We start from the raw sequence: 16,719 nt of genomic DNA, 5'->3' as shown, positions 1-16,719 counted from the left end.
GTAGCCTTTGCCTGAAAATTAAAGCTACAATCAAACCTGGGTTCAGCAAGCACTCAAGGGACTGAGGAAATGGTTGCTGAGGACAGGTGGTTGCTCAGGACACCTAAGTGTATTGACTATGGCCACCGATGTAAGACCCGATGTTTCCTTCAAAGAAAGTCCAAAATGTCTTTGACATTTTGACAACATAAACGTTAAGAGCTAAAGTATAACTGTACAAGACCCTATACCTTCACTAAAATTATCACCTCATTAGCTATGCAAACGTTTCCATAATTTACATAACATTTGTCTAATGTTATGCACCTCTGTATAACTTAACTAGAGTTCCAAGAACACATTATCTTCGCCAAATAATCAAGGCTTATTATGGAGAGTGATTAATATTTACATGCTTATCACCCCCTGCAAATTTGATCATACACCATACCGTTTGGAAGTTATAAAGGGGGGGGGGAGAGAAATGAGTCCAGTCTAAATAGGGTGTTTGTTTTTGTTCAGGACCTTAATTCAATTGTCACATGTGGATGTTGTTGGTATTTTGTTGCTGTTATCAAAGGATTTATCCCATAAAAAGGAGGGGTATCAGCCTCTTATTAATGAGCCCTCAATCCTGCAATTTTATCTCTCTTGACGTAGTCGCATCCTTCTGTCAAGTAACGGATATCCCGCCCTTGAGGGTAATCAGTCATGACGCTATTACACCATAGCCTCCATAGCAGGCTCTCTGGGGCTTTTTATAGGGGTGGGAGCTTATAATACACGTTTTGCTGATGACTTCTTTTTGTACTGGGTCGTTCGTGCAGCCAGCCCGTAATCATAGGTCCGTCGGCGGCTCAAACTCCCTAGTACAAAAGACGTCATCAACAAAAAGTGTATTATAAGCCCAAAGGAGGCTAATTACACCACCACAGTCAGAAGTGTAACCTCAGTGGCGCATGGATACAAAGGCCACCAAGTGAAATGGTCGTCAAAGAAAAGAAAGTTCCTTTTCGATTGCACAAACTACTGCTTGGTCATTAGCATTCAACACCTGTTAAACAATAGAACAATAAAACAGATTGTACATGAGTGGGTTCTATAATAGGATACGTTTCACTCCTGTAGTACCGATTTACTCTTACTTTTTGTATACTTGCGGATAGGCACACGCAGTCAGCCCTTAAGGTTTGAGAGTTCGGACGAAATTGGTACGTGACGTCAAGGTGTGACCACGTAATCAGCGTATGGGTCAACAAACTAAGGTAAGATGGCCGTTTAACAGAGGTTGTATGGTTAAATTGTTTACCTGTGTTGCTACTGCAACTGTGGCAGTGTCTCAAAAGTTAAGGTTACAACCATTTTTGAATAGAAAGCCAATTTCACCGCGAAAATGCACAGGTCTTTTCAACAAAGCGAAGGTCAGACTTTTTCACGGTCTGTGTCATGGGGGTGCATATATCAATTCTATAATCTTCATATAGAGATTCTGACAGTTTTCAACTGCAATGGGCCTAAGTGAAAAACACGACAAGGCCATAGACGACTGGTCCTGGTGTTATGTAGTTCAGCCAATGCACTTGTTATAAGGAGTCACTGTTGCGTGACGGCTTCACACCTGGTGACCTTTGTACGTGTACCTGTCTACGCTCCGCCATTGTTCGACGTCAGCGCACTATTTATGTCTGTCTGGCAATAACCTGTTTTGTGGCTTTTGCTCTCAACCAAAATGTGGTTCATGGAACACATTTTTCTGAAATGTTCTGTTTTCAGCAAAGGTTAGCCACCATAATGGTTACAATAATTGCTAACATGTTACATCTGGACCCCATGATCATGTAACACCTGCGCGAACAAATTAACCTTTTCGCCCAGGTATCGGGGTGCTGGTGTTCAGGCACGGGTTGGATTTCTTATAATAAAGAGACTGAAGGTCAGTTTTTCTCGACAGACTAAGCTATGTAATAGCAAGGAGGTTTAATAGGTAATAGATACTTCAGTTTACTTGGCGGTCACGGTTGTATTAAAGTCATATTATGACTTCCTGCATACTTATACCTGTGGTTGTTGTAATTGGTTCTACCTCTCTCCAATGTAGGTATATCAACAAACCGAGCGCTGCTAAGCTGTGGATCAGAATGGCAGAGGACTATGTCCGTCAAATATGGCTGGTAAGTTTTCACAACACTCATAGCCGTATCACCTTTTGCTGTTCAATGATTAAGCTATGCAGATTCTATCTATTTTGTTAGTGGGCTGATAACAGATCTAAATTAACAGTAAATGTATCATAATTTCAGATGTTTTAGAATAAACCACAAAGTTGTAGGCGTGTAACAGGCGAAACAACTATATAGCCGTCTCGTAAAATGTGAATAAAGAGCATACTATAGCTGTTACATAACGCTTTTTTCCAATTGTGTATGATGGAAGCAAACAATGATTATCTTTCTTTTTAACGCCGCATCACATCGATGTAATTTCCACAGAAACGATAAAGATAATAGCCCTGTTGGTCAATGACGAGTACGGCAGTTCCAAGGGTGGCATCTCCACCGTCAACCGCGAGGTGGCCAAGCTGCTACGGAAAGGCAATGTCGTCGTCTACAACACGGTTCTGTATCCACCTCCGAAGGAAGATATAGAATGCGCAGAAAGCGACGGCGTCATACTACTGACCCCATTCCGTGATCCTGACGACCCGCGTGAGCCGTGCATCGAATGGCTGACGTACGATCACATGACCCGCTACCGGAACCTGCCGGAACGGGTAGACATCATCGTCGGCCACTTCCCCATCACCAGCCAAGCGGCCAAGAACATCAGCGCGCGCTATCCCGATGCTAAAACAGTCCTCTGCAACCACATTATACCGTTTGACACCGACCACTTCAAGGGAAACGCCGCGGCCATAGCTGCGGATGGGAAAGAGAAACGTCTGACCAAAGAGGCTAAGGATGTTCACGCTGTCTTCTCTGTCGGTAAGCGCATCCACAACCACTACGACAACCACTACAGAGTGCATGACCCGCCGATCTCCCACCATCTGTTCCTCCCACGGCCTTCGGAAACCTTTGCGAACACCAACGTGCGTTACGGCGTCGGCGAGAAGATTGTACTCACCGTCGGACGAGTGACGAGGGTAGAGAGACTGAAGGGGCTCGATATAGCTGCAAAAGCCATGGGGAAAGTGGTTGAGAAGATCCCGAACGCGCGATTGCGAGTCAGAGGGATTGCTTCCGATGACTACGCGAGAAGCAAGAAGATCCTTGAGGACAACCTCGACAGCGGGAAGCTGACGCCGACGCTACTGCCGTATGGAACGGAGAGGGAGATCATCCAGGATATCAAGCAAGCCCACCTGGTCCTGATGCCGTCCCGCGCAGAGCCGTTCGGAATGGTCGGGCTGGAGGCCATCGTAGCGGGCATCCCCGTCCTCATCTCGGACCAATCCGGGCTCGCAGATCTGATGAGAGAGCTGATGGAGAAGGGGAAAGTCTCCGCGGATTTCCGGCACAAGATCGTCACCACCAGCGTCCGAGAGTCCGACCTGGAGCAGTCGGCCCAAATTTGGGCGGACAAGATCGTGGACATTCTCGACGACATGAGCTTGAAGTCTGAATTCAAGAAGGCCGCACAGTTCAAGAAGGAACTGTTGGCGTCCAAGTACTGGGAAGAGTCTCACAAGGCCTTCCTGGAGGCGTGCTGTGGCACTAAGTAAACCTCCCAAGAGATTATTCTGTGCATTTATCCGTGGGAACTTTCCATCTTCTACAACCAACGTCTTTTGGTATCTATTTGCAAATTTGTACTTTCGAAAGCTCACCATTTTAATACTTTGATCCAGATGTTAACCTCGCGGCTAAATTCTTTGTTCTCGGTTGACAATTGTCAGAAGTTAGGCATCCATTTGAAATAGAATTTTATAATAATATCCTATGAAGTGATTTGGTGCTTATGTGCAATATTTCTGACTCCTTTGCTGCCAAGGATGTGGATGACTTTGAAAGTGCTCCCAGTTATAATTAGCCTTAATTGTACTTTGAATAACCATTTTGAAGTAATTTTCTGGTTCAAATGGAGAGGCACATGTTGTGGAGGAGTGGCAGTTGGTAGATTAGGATATCTTAAATGATAGCTATTTTAGAACTTGTTTTATATATCAAACCTAACATAAATTTGCAACTTTACATAAAATAAAAAAGCGTACAGCTTATGAATGCGTGTGGTCTGTGTAAACTGTACTGTTTGTTGCACTGGTCATTTTTTAGTACGAATCATTAAGGGCAACAAACTGTTTTGTTGAGTTATGAAATGAATAAAATTGTAATGATTGCCTTCACCAACTAGAAGGTGAGAATCTTAAAACATAATGACTACATTGAATAAATCTGGTATTACTCATGCAAGAGTTTAGACTGAGTCTATTTGCCAAAAAATGTTTGTGCTTTAGTTAAACCCTTGACAACCCTCAATATGTGTACAATCGCTTACGGTGACAAGAAAAACAAAACAAACCCAAGTGAAACAGTACAGTATTTTTGTTTGTCCTCTTTTTGAAGCATTTACCTTTAACACAATAACGAATTGCATGGCCCACGGTGACAAACACCCTTTCCAATGGAGGCTGCGACTCTTGAGCGACCAAAAATTTGACGTATCGCTCAACGACTTTCATAGACAAAGAACGAATCTTCAAAGTTTTGTATGCTTTGTTTTACACGTAATTGTTTTGAATAATAATCGTGCATCATATTTCAATTACAAAACCAAAGGTCACACAAATCCAATTTGGTCGCTCAAAGGTCGTTCAGGGATCGCCATCTAGTAAAGTGGGTCTGAGCAAAGTTCACCACAACGCAGGCCAAGGGTACAAACTGATAAAGCGCCCCTAGAGACCCCAGGGCAGCACACCTGTGGCGTATTTATACATAGGAAAATACAAAAGTGAAAGTGCAATCAAAGCAACATTGAAATCTTTCAAAAACGCAACCGTCGTTGTGTTGTTTAGGTTGAGTACCCCCGCCTCTATCAGCCAACCAGAAGTTATAGGAAAAGGAAGAAGGGGAAATTTCATTCGTACTATTTTTCACGCGTGGAAGGATAGTCGAGACTGGTGTTTATTTTTTGAGTACTCAGGAGGAAATAGGTACGCATGCGTGACTTCAAAAGGTGTCTCTTGGCCCGTCAAACAAAGGTGAGATTAACATACAGTTCAAGTTGGTAACATTGTTAACGAGTTCAGTGTATTTAGAGATGCAGTTGTACTGACTTACATAAAAGTGGTTCCGCCTGTCTGAATGTTTGTATAAAAGGCAGGTGTGGTACTTTTCGACCAACACATTTCATACTGGGTTCAAGAACTAGTCATAAATAGGTGTGGCGTGACACCCAGGCACTATTATGCTTCCATGACGTCGACTTTGCACACAAATTAAATGATTCTGGCGTTCAACGGATAAACAGACCATTTTTGTTGTCTTTCATAAGGTTTTAGTACAAAATGCTACCTCGTAGGACAGTTTAAGAACAGCAAATGGTCACCTTTGCAATGCGGAAGTGACAGAATAACAGATTGTGTAAGTTGAGTTGGTATACTGCGGACACAACCCCAGTGAATTAAACTGATCTTAAAGTAAGATTTATCAATGACAAAACAGCCAAGTAAGTCTGTAACGGTTGTTTGAAGCAAAACCCTACTTATCCGTCATTTATCGGTGCACCTAAGCAACCTTTAGGGTGGCGTAACCCAAATCTACACCTGAGTATCAAGTGACGTGTGCTCTTTGTTACCTTTCACGTACTATCGTTGTTGGACAAAATATGGTGGTCTGCACGGTAAATCATGATCAGTGTCATGAATGTGACCAAAAAAACAACAATGAGATGTCGACGTAAATATGTCTAGAGCCGCTGTGTTCGTGAAACTTTTAAACTAGATAAGCCGGAGTTAATAACTAGAAATATAGCAAAGAGCATAACGTTCTAATATACAAAAGAAATTGCTATTAGCTAAGTCGGTCAATATACAAATACAAAGTTAACATGTATATCATTATATCCAAAAGTGACCAACTGAAATAGCAATTAGCCTAATATAAGTCCAGGAGTATTAAATCCCAGAGGTAGGGCTATTACACTATATGCATCATGTGTAATCGCGTAGTTTTATTTTAGGTATTAGATTCGTATTCAATGGAATGTAAATCTATATCCTATTTTTTCTTCCAACTTCATCCACAGGTAGTACTACATGTGAACAAAGTTAACAGTGGTACCTGGAAATGGCTTCGTCAAGGGAAGAGCCGATGGAAGGTAGATGGTCTTTTAATGTGGAGGAATATCAACTTCGTTAACGTGTAACGAAATACAAAGTAGCATCTTTTGATACTACACAGGAGAAGAGATGTTATTCAAGTGGCAAGATGATATGATAAAGAAAACATAGTTTCTGTATTATTGAGCAATGGAATTTGTAAAACCATCCAAAGAAAGGAGTTATCACAAGAAAATTTAAAGAGGGAACGTTCAACAGCCATAACGTTATCAAAAATAGAATCACTTTTGCTGAAGTCTTTCCATTGATATTTTAAACGATTTACACAGGTCTAGATCTTGAAAGGCGCCCTACAATCCTGCTACTCAACGACGAGTATGGTACAAGCAAGGGTGGCATATCTACTATCAACCAGCAGATCGGGCGGTTTCTAAGGAAAGCCAACGCCATCGTCTTCTGTACGGTTCTGTATAAAGTCCCTCCGGAAGACGATCAGGCATGCGCCGACGAAGATGGGGTTCAGCTGATCACGCCTGTTCGTCCGAAACGTCTCAAGAGAGAGCCAAACTGGGAATGGCTGGAATTCTACCACACAATTCACTACCCCTATCTTCCAAAAAAGGTGGACTTCATCATTGGCCATTCTGCTATTACCAGCCAAATAGCGCGGAACATACAAGCGCAACGGTACCCCAGTGCGAAGGTTATCCTCTTCACCCATGTGATGCCAGAGGACACAGATTATTACAAGGGAAACGAGAAGGCCATTGCTGCGTCAGAGAAGAGTAAAGCTATGGTGTGGGAGGCCGAGAATGTCCATGCCGTGTTTGCAGTGGGAAGACGGATTTACCAGCACTTCAAAACAAAGTACAGACTTCTCGAAAAAGGGAAGGAACCAGACATACACTACTGTTTCCTTCCAAAGCCATCTCAAACGTTTGCGAGAACCAAAGTACGCTTCGATGAAGGTCAACTGACGGTGCTGTCTGTTGGCCGAGTGAGGGATGTGGAGAAGCTGAAGGGTCACGACCTTGCCGCGCGGGCGATGGGAAAGGTGGCGGAGATCATCACAGATGTGGTCTGGCTAGCCCGCGGAATCGACACCGACGACTATGAGAAGAGCAAGAAGATCTTGGAGGACAACCTGGCGAGTGGGAAGCTGAAGCCCACGCTGCTACCGTACGGAACCCAACAGGAGATCAGCGAGGACATCCAGCAGGCCCACCTGGTCCTAATGCCGTCCCGCGCCGAGCCGTTCGGACTGGTCGGGCTCGAGGCTATCGCAGCGGGCATCCCCGTCCTCATCTCCGACAAATCAGGACTAGCGAATTTGATAGATGATCTGATCAAAGATAAGAAGATCGCCCCAGACCACCGGCACAGGATCGTCGAAACCAGTGTCCGGGACTCCGACCTTAACGAAAATGCCAAGGTGTGGGCAGGCAAAATCGTAGACACTTTGAAGCATGTGAAATCAGAGTTCGATAAAGCTGCAAAATTCAAGAAAGAACTGATAGAGTCAAAGTATTGGGAGGAGTCCTACCGAACCCTCCTTAGCGCTTGCGGCATCAACGCTATGCCAAAGGACGACTGAGAAGAAGAAGTAGCCTGAACGTGCTCTCACATGCTTGCCTATTTTGTCAATAAATATTGCCTGGGCTAGCTGAAGTAAAAGTGATTGTTACCAGGAATTAGAATTCTTACAATTCAAAAGAGAAGATCTTTGAATTTAGCATGTATATGTATGTTCAAGAAAGGAATATGTTTCTTGTATAATCTATATGGAACCTTAGATTGGGTCTTGAATTATTTGTAATGACCTAGGGTACGACCAGAACCACTAGTACTTGTCATGAGAAATAAAAAGGCCATAATAAAGTAATAACCATAAGTTGTATCAATTAAGTTATTTTGGCATTTTTGAATCAAAAATCTTGACTATACCCTCCCCCGCTCATACAAAAGACAGGGTCATGTGTTCCATATGTGGATAGGCGATACATGATTCACAACTTGAAATAACACAGATGGTGCCACCGTACTAGCTTAAACTGTGCCTGTTTAGAGAACTATTAGATTATCAATTATTCCCACCTACATGTATGTCTAGAGCTCCGCTCATATAGTATCAAGAGTCTCCCACAAAAACTCTACGGAATAAACAATCACGCATACTCTCAAAAATACAAGCAGCACCCTCCCTACATACTGTATTGGTGAGAAAGGAGTTTTGGCCGCAAGATCATCTTTTGTTTCTCGACTGAGACTTAAGATAAGCGCTACCCCTTTTTTCTTCTGCTCCCCCCTCCCCCGTACAAAAAACACATCCCCTGTCTTAATTGCCTGGCCAGCGTTTTCGTAAGCGAAATAGGTGATGATACAAAATCAACAAGAGTTCCACGACCTCATATCTCCATGAACAATTCTATTCATGCAAATGACTTACACATTTGCATAATATATGCTTGGTCATAAACACCTTTATCTAACTTACCTGTTGCAATATTGACAGTCCCATAATTTTCCAATTAGATGAATTATCGTGTTTTGCATTAATTATGCACATTAGGAACTTTATTTGCATAATTGGTATCTGTTGATGCTCCACTTTCCATAAACTACATATGTTACATGTATTTGAGTCTGATAATGGAAAACACTGTAAATATGGATTTTCTTCATTAGCTATGCAAATTAAGTCACAATTAGCATAATTTGCACTTCATTATGTATATCTCTGTCTAAGCTACCTGCTTACTAAGTATCATATTGACAGTCCTATAATTTTCCAATTAGATGAGATTATGGTGTTTTGCATTGATTATGCAAATTAGGAATTTATTTGCATAATTGGTATCTGCTGATGACCCACTTTCCATAAACTACATACGCTACATGTATTTGAGTCTGATAATGGAAAACACTGCAAATATAGATTTTCCTCATTAGCTATGCAAATTAAGTCCCAATTAGCATAATTTGCACTTCATTGTGTATATCTCTATCTAAGCTACCTGCATACTAAATATCATGGAAATCCGTTGTTCCTTTGTTCAGTTATTCTCCTTAGAAGATTTTCACAAAAACGCCCCTGCAGTTTCAGAGGAAGCTGCTAGGGGGCCCAAACCTACACCACTTCTTTATTACATCACAAGCTATCTGCCACCCAAAAATCAAGACCACAGCACGTCCAGGTCAAAAGATACAAAAATTGCAATTCTGCTGCAGTACCAAGGTCACATACCAGGGGGCCCAAAATCGACCTTAAATTTCGGCTTCACAACACCCGCCCACATCCCAAATATCATTGTAATCCATCAAGAGGTTCTTGAGTTATGCTGACTGGAGTGGTGCGGAAACACAAACATACATACACACATACACACACACACACAGACAGACACACCCAAAACAATATCTCCATTTTTCATGGAGATAACAATGATTAAAGTAACATAGGTGGCGCCACATAGCACTTTTTTCGAGGACTGTCAGATTATCAATTTCCCCCACCTGTCTTTGAAACCCCGCACTGACAAGGGTCCTTTTCAACAACAGTGTCCTCTATACGGAATAAACAACCACTAACTCACTCAACATTGTAATTGTTATATCACTACCCGGCCAACATTCGCCATACTGAAAACATATGCACGTTTTCATATAGCCTCAAAACAATTGTTACCTGAGAGTTAAAGTTGCAATTTTGATTCCAAGTGCCCTCACTCATTCCCTTCTCTTACTCCTTGTTAAAAATGCAACATCAATAGTGCTTTTAAAAAGTAACATGGGTGGTGCCACCTTTTTCGAGGACTGTCAGCTTATTAGATTTTCCCACCCGTCTTTGAAACACTGCTCTGACAAATGTATCAATTAACAACAGTGTCCTCTATACGAGATAACCAACCACCGACTCACTCAAAAATAATGGTGTTACATCAGTGCTCGTCCTATTTTGTCTTCCTACCAAAAAAATCATCATTGATGAACAATAAAGCTAGGGAAAAGTCTAAAATTACAGATCACAGATCACTCACAACACACTATCATAGATTTTGCCTTCCTACCAAAAAATCATCATTGATGAACAATAAAGCTAGGGAAAAGTCTAAAATTACAAATCACAGATCACTCACAACACACTATCATAGATCTTGCCATCCATGTTGACAAAGAAACACTGCGTGTCAAGGGGGGGTGGGGGTGTAACAAGCTTGTCCTGACTAAACAATAAAGCTAGGTAAAAGTCTAAGATTATAAATTACAGATCATTCACAACGTACTATCATAGATCTTCCCCGTCCATGTTGACAAGGAAAACACTGCGTGTCGGGGGGGGGGGGGGTCGGTCTACCAAGCTTGTCCTGACTGATTCAGATAATTTATTGCCATCAAACATTTATAGATAGCTAAATATGATCTTAAGAGAGTGATTTACTAATACATTGGTAAAACAAGGGTTCTAAGATAATGCTAATGAGGAGAAAGAAAGCTTGAATTGAAATAAATTACAGTTAACCCGTGTGTTCAAATCGTGTATAAACAAGTCTAAACGGCAAAAAGAATTACACTTATAAAATTCAAAAGGCCATCGAAATCGCCGTTATTGCGAACATTAAAAATGAGGTTTATTTTTCTTGCACATTGACACGAGCAACTGTGAAGGTCAGTACATTTATTTGTCTTTTGGAACTTTTAGACAGACACTTTTTAATGACGATTTTGTTTCCTTTACTCTTCAAGATTGGTAGCTTGACTCGAAGCTACATGTAGCAATCCGTGCCTGTATCAGGGAGATACGATGTTTTCATATCTAATCCCCGTGCCGTCAGCTCATAAGCAGCGCACGTTTTACAAAATGTGAATTGAGGATTACGGTTGGTACAGCCTACAAAGTTCGTCTTCAGGGGAGTGTTGATTATTGCTAACACGTTTACACGTACATACGCATAGCTAGACAAGTACAGCCTTGTAGCAAAATTGCAGTACTAAGAAGAAGCAAAATACAAAGTTATCAAGTTATTCATAGATAAGACATACGCGATGAAAAAGAAGTAAGAATAGTTTGTCACCCCCTGTGACGTGACTTGTAATGGTTTGTGCTGACTGTTTGACTGACGCTCTAGTCGACTACGCCACGTCATTATTTCTGGATCGAGAAGACCAAGAGGTCGACACGAGTGTAAGAACATACTTCGAAAATCTTCGTCGCAGTAAGTACAGCTCTCTATCAATTTTAGCTGCGACCATCCTTGTAGCCGTGATTGATACACCTGTATCTATATTAATTGGCGCTGAAAATTGGTTTCCATTGCTCTAATTAAGTTGTATTTGAGATTTGTTTCATCACGACGACGCGCTTGGGTAGCCATATGGCAAGATGTGGTGTGGGTCTGGGTGCCCGCGCCAAAAGTGTTTCTTTTGTCAAGGCAGTGTAGGTAGGACCCGGGCACGACAGAGTCGTGCGGTGTCGTGTCCGTCGGGTCTAGGTGTGACAGAGTCGTGCGGTGTCGTGTCTGTCGGGTCTAGATGCGACAGCGTCGTGCGGTGTCGTGTTTGTCGGGTCCAGGCGCAACAGAGTCGTGTAGTGTCGTGTCCGTCGGAGTCGGCCGTCGTGCGGCGTCGTGTCCGTCGAGTCTAGCTGTGACACAGTCGTGTGGTGTCGTGTCCAGGCCTCGTGCGGTGTCGTGTCCGTGGATGTAGGGCAGTGCGTAACGTTGCAGGACAGTGTTCTTGCTCAGGAGAACGTCCCAGGACGGGCGGAGCGCCGGTGTGGGCAGGGCGGGGTGTGACCTACTGGGTCCGGGTGACATACATGTAGGGCGATAGGGACGAGATCCTATTGGGAAAAGCAGGGAGGAAAAGGGCCGTACAGATAATCTCCAAAAGAACAGGAATGTGTGGTGGGTAGGAGAGGGACGGGAACTGTGCGTCTTGGGTCTCAGACAGAATAAAGAGTAGGGCAATGAGTCCAGGGTCTGGGCGAGGCAGTGTCGTGTCTAGTTGTGTCACAACCAGGAAAACAGGACAATATATTACAGTCATACCATTGGGGTACGGGGCAGTTGATTCGAAGACCCATTCGGCGACGCGACATCGAGGGCTTTCTGGGCAATATGGCCCGTGGGAAGATCACTGGACGGGTGGGGCGTGTTTGGATAGAGACGGGCAAGTCAGATTAGTGATGGGCGGCACAGGGCAGCGAGGACTGGGCAACCGTGAGAAAAGCTAGGGTAGACGGACCCTACCCAGAGTCTGAGTGATTGGGTGGCACAGTACGGCCTGATCCACTTACACGATACTTGTCACACCTGTATGGACCCCTACTCTTTTTGATAAGTGGGGTGGGTTCTAAAAGCTAATAATCCAAGTCTTTGCTTTACGTAATTTTATCTTATCTTTTTTTAAAAAAGTTTTTCGGCAAAGTCAGTGAGTGACAGTGTAGAGCACCATGGCCATTCGTCTCATCGTGGGGATTGCTGTGATCCTGGCGGTCGTTTACGCCGCTGAAGGAAAGTCTATTGGTGAGTTATTCGTTTAAAAAATCTTCACTTAAAGGAGTCCTAAACCCCAGAGGGGGGAGTTATTTTCCAATGGATGGTAATTTTAGGAAGTAGAAATGAATATTTTTACAGTATACTATAAAGTACCCACCAGTCCCGTACGCATCCCAAAGCATTCAGTATTTTACCAAATTCCCCAGTTGACCCTCAGCCTGTAGTATGTGTTTTTTACAATGTGCCTGACAATGCCTGACAAAAGTTAGATTATAAAATGAATGTCAGGGTGGTTAAGAAAAACTCGTCTTGCTATGTGTTCTTTAATATCTTATTAACCTTACTGTGCTTAACCATCCTCATTTACGCCGAGAATATCCTCGTTTAAAAATGTATGTTTACGCATAGGGAATACACTGGTAGGGTCTGCAGGGGTTTAGTGAGTATCATATTGTTTTAAAAAACACACCTTGTGTAATTCACCACAAGCGGAATTCTGTACAAAGTCGGCTGATTATGTATTGATTGATACATAATCTAGTGGAAAACAACACCGCCTTCTGGAGTTTAGGACTCCTTTAAGAATGCCTCATTTCCAATATCATCTTAGATGCTGCTGGAGGGAGAGAGTAGACAGTAGTGTCCTCTATGGCTGCTTTTCCTCTGCCTTTTTTGTATTGGGGTTGTCAACAGAAGTGAGAATATCTAAATGAGATAAATTTACTGAGATGTGTGTTGTTTATGTTGACAAAAACCGTGTTTGCATAGCGTATTTGATTCCAATCCAAAGAGTTGAGTGTGGTGGAACAAGAGAAGTTACGATCCCTCGGAGTTCTTTTCCTTCCCGGCCTTTGCCATGTCTAAATTTGCTAATGAAAGTCAACTGAAACAAAATGTGTTCAATGATGTACCACATATATTCTTTGTTACTCCTTTACGAGCATTCTACTCTCTGTAGCACCCTCTGTAGCACCCTCTGTACTAATGTAAATCGGCTGGATGAGCACACGGCTAGGCGTTAAATGTACGCTCATGCTTATAACATTTGCTAAAACGTTACTCTTGTTCTTCTATTTTCATAAGCAGCCAAGAAGCTCGGGACTCAGGACGCGAAGGTAGGCAACGCCTGTTCAGTAGACCTACACTTCTCTTTAGCTGAAGTAACATTTTCCATGATATCGATTTGCTTGAGGCATGAGTATTCAGTCAATATTTATTGTTTTTGCCCCTACTTTGACATTCTGTGCGCATGCGTATACTGGTTTCTTTGCCGGTTAGATGATGAAGCTTGTTTGGCCCTAGCTACACCCATCTGCCCCGTGAACTGTTTCTGAATGGAACATTGACTTATTTTCATTTGTCACTAAGAGCCTGAATTTCTTGTTGCAATTTGTGTGTGTGTTTCTGAGTGTGTGGGCGTGGGATAATTCAATACGGATATTAATCAGTGTGTTTTGTTGTGATTTTGTTTTCATAAATCTTAAACTTTGTCCAATGATTACTTTCTTACAAAGAGGAAAAGGCGTTTTTAAATCCTATTTAATTTTTTTCTACTGTCTTATTTGGACCAACTTCCCTACCAGAGTCCGTTTATGGCCTGCATGAGTCTGTCTTCTGTTGTGTGTCATGAAAAACATTTTTTTTTACTTCAATTTTATTGTGAGATCAACTGGCAGAAGTACAGTACAATACATATACACCTGAATTGTGTTGATTTTTTTTCAATTCTCGGAATATGTTTTTCATATATTTGTAGCCCCTCTTCTACAGATAGGAAATACTGTATTTCCCTTAGGCTTGTAGTAGAAGAAAAGATCTGAAAGATGTTAAATTGGTGACAAACTTTTCATGCTTGATTGCTGTTTTATTTTGCTGTTTTATGTCCACCACGTACAGTCTGAGGTGTCATTCGAGGCGAAGGAGCTCGAGGCGACGAAACTGACGGTTAGTTATCTTTGAGACTTTCATGTTTGTAAAAAAACATCCGTTTTTATCTGTCCTGCCCCCTACTCAAACTAATATATATTTGAGAGTGTAATTCGTGTTTATTGTGATTTCCCATTTCAGCTTAAGCGCTTATGAATTTGGAATTTTGTTCAATTTTGTTGTTTTGTATCCACCATAGGATGTAGAGGAGGAGAAGACAAGTGGGGAGACAATGAAAGATCCGATCATGGTCAGTGGTTATTAGATTTGGCGTTGCTTTTCGCAAGATGACATTTTCTTGTGTCTGTCCTACTCCACTCTTCAAACAGGATATTTTTTGTTTCATCTGGAGTGTAGCAGTTATGTGTTTATACTCGCATCTTTACTACTGGATTAATACATTAACTTTGCAAACTCAGACGTTTCAAGCGCCCGTCCGGCAGCTTTTTTTCAATGAGGAGAAATGTTTACGTTGAACTTACGGAAGGCGTAAACGTTTGACATTCTAGACTAGTATTCAATTGTCAGTTCATATGGACCTTATTCTATATCATATCTATTCAATTCAAAATAAGACATTCCGCACAGAGGACATTATAAGTGACATAGTGGTAATATATGATAAGTTAATATATGATAAGTCTTTTTCGTTCTTTTTGTTAGTATGTTAAGAATGGCCTTCTGTTGTTTTAGCATTCTGTGCGCATCATCTTGGACTTTCCAATGTTCCTCCTTCATTATACACAGTCACGTTTTGCTTCTATATGTCCATCATAGGCTGCGATGGAGACGACTGAGACTACAAGGACTGAGGAAATCGAAGATCTGGTTAGTGATGATGTGATTTTGATCTTTCATAGATAATATCCACTTGTGTCTGTTTATTCACCTCCTAAAAATAGTCGTTAGAATCTTATCCTTTTTCCAGTTCAGTTTCTGACGGGAACTTTAGAGAGATTAAATTATTTTCTGTCAGAATCCAGATTAACTTTGCAGCAAAGAAAAATATGACAGTGCAATATTACCGTTTTACTTGATAGACTTTCTTCATCGGATAATTACAAAGACGTTTTCTTGTTTTTTGTTCAACACAGAATGCTGCGTTGGAGCTGTTGACTTTGTACAAGGGGCGCGCCCTGCCGCACGCCATCCTGCGTCTGGACCTGGCCGGCAGGGACCTGACAGACTACCTGATGAAGATCCTGACAGAGCGCGGTTACTCCTTCACTACTACAGGTGTGTATGTTATGAAAGGACAATGGATTTGAGTTTTTTGGGTATAGTGCAGTGTACGATACATTGTATAGACTGATACAATCTATGTTTCCCTACTTCATAGAACTTGTAAGTAATACAGACAACTCTATATCTTCAATGAGTTTAGACAACGAAAGTTCTGATTATGAAATATATCTGCTCTTGCATTTTCACCATTGCAAAGGTGCAAGAAGTCGAATTCACTGTAGATTACAATTCTTGTAGAAACTTGACAATGTATACATGCTCATGCTATTATTTTGCTGTGACCTGTACTTAACCCAGTGGGTATATGTGTACGATAAAGGTCTTCATTTAGTCACTGATTATAGTTTTCCTATGAGGACTATCGATATCTTTGCTGGGGTTTCTAACATTGTTCTATCTCGTTTATCACAGCTGAGAGGGAAATCGTCCGTGACACCAACCTCCACGGTGACATCAATGAGCCACTGGTCTTCATGATCATCACCCGGGATCCGGAATTCGAGCAGAAGATGAAGCTGTCAACTGCAGGGATGAGCCGCGACTGGCCGGAAGGGCGTGGCATCTTTCACAACAAGCCCAAAACATTTTTGGTGTGGGTGAACGAGGAGGATCAACTTAGGATCATCTCCATGCAGTTAGGTATTGTTATTGTCACTGTTATTGAGTGGGCTGACTAACGTAACTCTCTATTCGCAGGAGCTGAATTGCAATGAGTTTGCTGTTGGCGGGGCTAAGTCTGAAGGGTCTGTAATGGGAGCCTATAATGAGCGCTCTGTTGACGTTTTAGGAATACTT

At 42.1% G+C, this 16,719-nt stretch overlaps 3 protein-coding genes across 4 annotated transcripts; all 3 read left to right on the top strand.

The window, feature by feature from the left end:
- The first annotated feature begins 1,056 nt into the window (after window positions 1-1,056).
- On the top strand, window positions 1,057-4,388 carry LOC136424419 (D-inositol 3-phosphate glycosyltransferase-like). Of its 2 annotated transcripts, none has more exons than XM_066413017.1 (3): window positions 1,057-1,244; window positions 2,078-2,150; window positions 2,469-4,388. In XM_066413017.1, exons 2-3 carry the CDS (start codon window positions 2,144-2,146, stop codon window positions 3,698-3,700), a joined length of 1,239 nt encoding a protein of 412 aa, XP_066269114.1. In that variant the 5' UTR covers window positions 1,057-1,244; window positions 2,078-2,143; the 3' UTR covers window positions 3,701-4,388. The 2 variants fall into 2 exon arrangements, with proteins under 2 accessions (XP_066269114.1, XP_066269115.1); XM_066413018.1 differs by lacking the exon at window positions 1,057-1,244 and adding an exon at window positions 1,644-1,757.
- Window positions 4,389-5,117: 729 nt separating this feature from the next.
- On the top strand, window positions 5,118-8,157 carry LOC136424325 (sucrose synthase-like). The gene is made up of 3 exons (XM_066412883.1): window positions 5,118-5,176; window positions 6,223-6,294; window positions 6,586-8,157. Exons 2-3 carry the CDS (start codon window positions 6,264-6,266, stop codon window positions 7,848-7,850), a joined length of 1,296 nt encoding a protein of 431 aa, XP_066268980.1. The 5' UTR covers window positions 5,118-5,176; window positions 6,223-6,263; the 3' UTR covers window positions 7,851-8,157.
- Window positions 8,158-14,354: 6,197 nt separating this feature from the next.
- Window positions 14,355-16,601, top strand: LOC136424689 (uncharacterized). The gene is made up of 6 exons (XM_066413313.1): window positions 14,355-14,372; window positions 14,650-14,697; window positions 14,879-14,929; window positions 15,457-15,507; window positions 15,774-15,915; window positions 16,336-16,601. Exons 1-6 carry the CDS (start codon window positions 14,355-14,357, stop codon window positions 16,599-16,601), a joined length of 576 nt encoding a protein of 191 aa, XP_066269410.1.
- The last annotated feature ends 118 nt before the right edge of the window (window positions 16,602-16,719 follow it).

Source organism: Branchiostoma lanceolatum, chromosome 18, assembly GCF_035083965.1.
Source record: "Branchiostoma lanceolatum isolate klBraLanc5 chromosome 18, klBraLanc5.hap2, whole genome shotgun sequence".
Classification (NCBI taxonomy): domain Eukaryota; kingdom Metazoa; phylum Chordata; class Leptocardii; order Amphioxiformes; family Branchiostomatidae; genus Branchiostoma; species Branchiostoma lanceolatum.
Note: the sequence above shows the minus strand (reverse complement) of the source record. Positions and strands in the feature narration are given on the sequence as shown.